The sequence below is a fragment of the Scyliorhinus canicula genome, chromosome 14, assembly GCF_902713615.1.
Source record: "Scyliorhinus canicula chromosome 14, sScyCan1.1, whole genome shotgun sequence".
NCBI classification, from domain to species: Eukaryota; Metazoa; Chordata; class Chondrichthyes; order Carcharhiniformes; family Scyliorhinidae; genus Scyliorhinus; species Scyliorhinus canicula.
Window position 1 is genome coordinate 101,020,140 of NC_052159.1, and position 5,543 is coordinate 101,025,682.

The following is a 5,543-nucleotide window of genomic DNA, read 5'->3' on the forward strand; positions in this document are numbered from 1 at the left end:
GTGGGGGTGAAACCCACACAAACATGGGGAGAATGTGCAAACTCCACACGGACAGTGACCCAGAGCCAGGATCGAACCTGGGACCTTGGCGCTGTGAGGCAGCAGGGCTAACCCACTGTGCCACCATGCTGCCCCCTAAGTATAAATTGCAGCAACATTTCATTTAAGTGCTCAGATATTGGAAAATTCATTTAACTTTAAGTAACAATGAACATTAGGGCAGAACAAGTCCCATCCAATGTCTTTATTGGACGTTTCACACACATTACACCCATATTTTAAATTTGATCTTTTTAATCATATTTTTGACCACCACATAAATAATTTAAATCTTATTTTTATTGAAGGAATTCTCTGATCCATGAAAGGACCTCAGTATTAATCTCAGCCATGATGTCTTCCTTTGATCTTCCTTTAACTTCCATTCCATGGCTAGCTCCTTCTACCCAATGTACTTTGACAGCCACTGGCATTTGGTTCAATGTGCTTTCCAATAAGCCCTACGTGTACAAATGGTTTTAAAATCACAATTAAATACAAATATTAATATGAATTTAGTAATTTAATGGATATAGCATTACATTAAATAAAATTAGCATATTACACTGAAACCTTTGCTTACTCAAAACACTTCTTTATGGTTGCTTTCCTTTTACTGTAAGTAATTACTTTTATTTAATTTACAGCAGATAATATAACTAACTTGTCCACCAGTTATTAAGTATACTTGCCAGAAACATGCATCCTGAATTTTCAGATTAGGTTTGTAATGACATTTGCAATATACCCAGACAAATCTCACATTAAGGGACTGAACCAGCTCTAGTTCGTACACGCGAGAAAGGATACTATAGCTACCATCAAAAATTCACCTTTCTGTACACAGAATTTGGACATCACATCTAACAGTTTGGTGGTTCAAAGAGATTGTGGACAATAGAAAAATAAAATGGAATTAAACTTTACTACTGTAAAAAAAACTATATAGATTATCATAGAATTTACAGTGCAGAAGGAGGCCATTTGGCCCATCGAGTCTGCACTGGCTCCTGGAAAGAGCACCCTATCCAAGGTCAAAACCTCCACCCTATCCCCATAACCCAGTAACCCCACCCAACACTAAGGGCAATTTTGGACACTAAGGGCAATTTATCATGGCCAATCTACCTAATCTGCACATCTTTGGACTGTGGGAGGAAACCGGAGCACCCAGAGGAAACCCACGCACACACAGGGAGGATGTGCAGACTACGCACAGACAGTGACCCAAGCCGGAATCAAACCTGGGACCCTGGAGCTGTGAAGCAATTGTGCTATCCACAATGCTACCGTGCTGCCCACAAATATCAGCTGATGTTACTGCCCTTGTGGTGTCTAATTGTCAGGCATTGATCAACTGATCTTAAATCCATTTCTTCTAGATATGTTTTCATACAAAGAACAGTTGACATCAAATTAATACACAGCCGTCTACTGGACATCTCTCACTATTTCATTTGTCAAAGAAAATTCAATGTAACTCACTTTCTCGCACATGTCATCTGCTGATCCGGAAATCAGAAGGACCGGATGGTGTACAAGAAGCAGTTCCTCTGAGCGAAGCTTACTCTGCTGCTTTGGTGGGTGTAGTGGAAATGACAGACAAATAAGACCTTTCACAAACTCTTCATTGTGGCTTTCCTTGACGATAGAGGCAGCAGCTCTAGATCCCATAGATCGACCTAGAAAGTAAAGATTGCTTACTTATCTACAATTCTGGTAAAACATTTTTTTTGAAGAAATCAATTTTTCATATATATTATATTCAATGTAGAAATTGTTAATGATAATGGTGGTTCTGACAGGGAACTTTTTCACTTACCCCCTAGAAACCAGCTTTTTACTCCATAGTCCTTTGATGTTTTTAGGTATTCCTGCAATAATTATGGTTGAGAAGGAAAGTTACAATGTAGAGTAATTCATATTGAGAAAAAGTGTGACTTTCAAAAGAATTTACGGGAGCGTCCCAATAGTTCAGTGAGGACTGGGCTATGCAAACTGGACAGGTTCCAAAGTTGATCATCAGCCTACTGGGTGGGTCTATCTCAGACAGAGTGGCTGGTAACACCCTTGGCTTAGGGAGGGGAAACTCATCCAGGGTTTACAGTCTTGGTTCATTCCAGTGGCCACTGCAACATATACATGTGTGGACATTGTATGAAGGCAACGCTGGATTAGTATTAATGCCATCCTACAAAATGCATAATCTGTTGACGCTCATTGTCAAGGTTCACACTGAAATATGGAATAGTAGTATGATCTACTGGAGCCTTTGAAATAGTACCCAGCTTTGGGTTAATATTCTTAAGAGAGGAAGGAGAACTGATAAACAGGAGGAAACAAAATACTGGAGCAGATTATTTATTGAATGTTTTGTTAACAAATACCACAAAAAGTGACTTAATCTTACCATCACTGCCCTGTAAGCTCTAATTCTGTAGTCTAAGTTGAGGCCTTTGCATGTGAATCTAAGACATAGGATTCCATTAGATGCAAGGAATTTTGTCATGGATACGAGCTGTTGGAAGTTCATGTCTCCACCTGCACCATGCGTGAGGATTACTCCTTGTGTGAAAGGAACATTTGGTACTGTATAGATTGCATTCAGAATTTTTTCTCCAAATGGTATTTTTAATTGAACCTAAAAAATCAAGAACATAAATTATGATTTCTTGTGACATGTTATAATAAAATAAAAGGTTTTTATATAATCTGCCAAAACTAGTGTATAATCTATGCCAACTACCTTATTTTTAAATTATTATTTTTGAATAGAAAGCATCAGCACAAAAGTTGATTTATTTATATCGCAAGCTGGAAGAAGAATAAAATATTTTAAGAAGGTTGTCTTTCATACAGAATTTGGGTTTTGGTTCAATCTCCATCAGTTCACATTACCCTCCAACTGCCAGGTGCGTCAGTCAAGAAGACTCAGCCCAAATTGCGAGATCATTAAATTCTTTAATTTAAACAGGATATGTACTTTATTCTTAGGAATTCTACCAGCAGAATTTGCAGTGTCATTAATATTAACAATGACAAGAACATAGAATCTAGATTTTTTTCTCTCAAAAACACTTGAAATCAAATTGCCTGTCTGTAAACTCCACTGTTACAGATCCTTTACGAAATTTGTCTTGAGTGTTGGCGCCAAACAGGCAGTTTCGACTGTCAACTATTTGCAATGCCTGATATTTAATCCCATTTATTGCAATAGATCCACATTTCAGATTTGAGGGTGGCTAATCCAAAATGACACATTTAGCATTACCATCTGTAACAAATTACTATCCTTAGTTTCCTTTATCAGCTTACTTCCCAATATATTGAAATCAATCATTATGCTTAAATAACTGTGAGGGAATCCACACAGATAAGGTTTCCATTTGGTCAATATGATAATCTGATAATCTTTATTATTGTCTCAAGTTGGCTTACCCTGCCATGAGGTTACTGTGAAAATCCCCTAGTCGCCACAATCCGCTGCCTGTTCGGGTTTACTGAGGGAGAATTCAGAATGTCCAATTTACCTAACAAGCATGTCGTTCGGGACTTGTAGGAGGAAACCCACGCAGACACAGGGAGAATGTGCAGACTCCGTACAGGCCGTGACCCAAGCCAGGAATCGAATGCGGCTCCCCGGTGCTGTGAAACAGCAGTGCTAACCACTGTGTTACCTTGCCGCCCCAGGTGTGTACACATCCCCATTGGCACATATCCCATTTACATAAAGGTGGGTTGGCAAGAACAAACTTGAAGGCAATGGTTTCCAACTATTTTGGGTCACAACCCCAATTGGGGTCACTGAACACTGCATTGGCACCAAGGCCCAGATGACATCCAGTCCTCCCTTTGTTCTGATCATCTATCCATCTTTCTCTCTGAGTCGCATCATTGTGGTCTGCACCCATTGCTGCAATATTGAAGTGAAATAAGCTAATTCTAGAGAAAAACATTCCCTCCTTTGCCCACTGAATATTTCAACTTGATATGATCTTGGCACTGGAAGCCGTCTCAATATCAGTTAAAAATGTTGCCACACACCAGCTTGGGTTTGGACTGTCAGAGCTGCTGTGACTCCCTGCTTGCCTCATCCAGCTGGCCGGTGTGTGTTGTGGGAGAGAGGGTAAGGGGTTTATTACAATGATTACATTGTGTGTGTGAGAGGGAAGAGGGGCTGACTATAGTGAGTGTTGGGGGAAAGGGGCTGATTACAATGAGTACATGTGAGAGAAAAGGAGCTGATTTCAGTGTGTGCAGGGAGATGGGCTGAGTACAGTGTGTTTGGGGGGGGGGGGGGGGCTGGGTAAGAGACTGATTACAGTATGTTGTGTGTGTGTGGGAGGAGCTTATTTCAGTGTGTGTGGGGTGATGGGCTGAGTACAGTGTGTTTGGGGGGGGGCTGGGTAAGAGACTGATTACAGTATGTTGTGTGTGTGGGAGGAGTTGATTTCAGTGTGTGTGGGGTGATGGGCTGAGTACAGTGTCTGTTTGGGAGGCTGGGTAAGAGACTGATTACAGTATGTTGTGTGTGTGGGAGGAGCTGATTTCAGTGTGTGTGGGGAGATGGGCTGAGTACAGTGTGTTTGGGAGGCTGGGTAAGAGACTGATTACAGTATGTTGTGTGTGTGGGAGGAGGAGCTGATTTCAGTGTGTGTGGGGTGATGGGCAGAGTGCAGTGTGTTTGGGAGGCTGGGTAAGAGACTGATTACAGTATGTTGTGTGTGTGGGAGGAGGAGCTGATTTCAGTGTGTGTGGGGTGATGGACTGAGTACAGTGTGTTTGGCGGGCTGGGCGAGGGGCTGATTACATTGTGGAGGATGGGGTGATGGACTGAGTATAGTGTGTGTTTGGGAGGCTGGGTAAGAGACTGATTACAGTATATTGTGTGTGTGGGAGGAGCTGATTTCAGTGTGTGTGGGGTGATGGGCTGAGTACAGTGTGTTTGTGAGGCTGGGCGAGGGGCTGATTACAGTATGTTGTGTGTGTGGGAGGAGGAGCTGATTTCAGTGTGTGCAGGGAGATGGGCTGAGTACAGTGGGGGGGGGGGGGGGGGGGCAGGGGAGATGGGCTGATTACAGTGGGAGGGGGGAGATGGGCTGATTACAGTGGGGGTGGGGGGAGATGGGCTGATTACAGTGGGGGGGGGGGGAGATGGGCTGATTACAGTGGGGGTGGGGGGAGATGGGCTGATTACAGTGGGGGGGCAGGGGGATGGGCTGATTACAGTGTGGCGGGGGTCAGGGGAGATGGGCTGATTACAGTGGGGGTGGGGGAAATGGGCTGATTACAGTGGGGGGGGGGCAGGGGGGATGGGCTGATTACAGTGGGGCGGGGGCAGGGGAGATGGGCTGATTACAGTGGGGGGGCAGGGGAGATGGGCTGATTACAGTGGGGTGGGGGGCAGGGGAGGTGGGCTGATTACAGTGGGGGGGGCAGTGGAGATGGGCTGATTACAGCGGGGGTGGGCAGGGGAGATGGGCTGATTACAGTGGGGGTGGGGG

The 5,543-nt window shown here is 43.7% G+C and overlaps 1 protein-coding gene across 1 annotated transcript in view; it reads right to left on the reverse strand.

Moving 5' to 3' along the window:
* Nucleotides 1-229: 229 nt before the first annotated feature.
* The window catches only part of tex30 (testis expressed 30), a 9,143-nt gene continuing 3,829 nt past the window's right edge, over nucleotides 230-5,543 (reverse strand). Inside the window, exons 2-5 of the mRNA XM_038819062.1 lie at nucleotides 2,450-2,680; nucleotides 1,862-1,913; nucleotides 1,525-1,721; nucleotides 230-500 (exon numbers count right to left, since the gene is read on the reverse strand). Of these exons, the coding sequence (XP_038674990.1) occupies nucleotides 339-500; nucleotides 1,525-1,721; nucleotides 1,862-1,913; nucleotides 2,450-2,680 (642 nt within the window). The 3' untranslated portion in view covers nucleotides 230-338. The remainder of the gene's footprint in view (nucleotides 501-1,524; nucleotides 1,722-1,861; nucleotides 1,914-2,449; nucleotides 2,681-5,543) is intronic.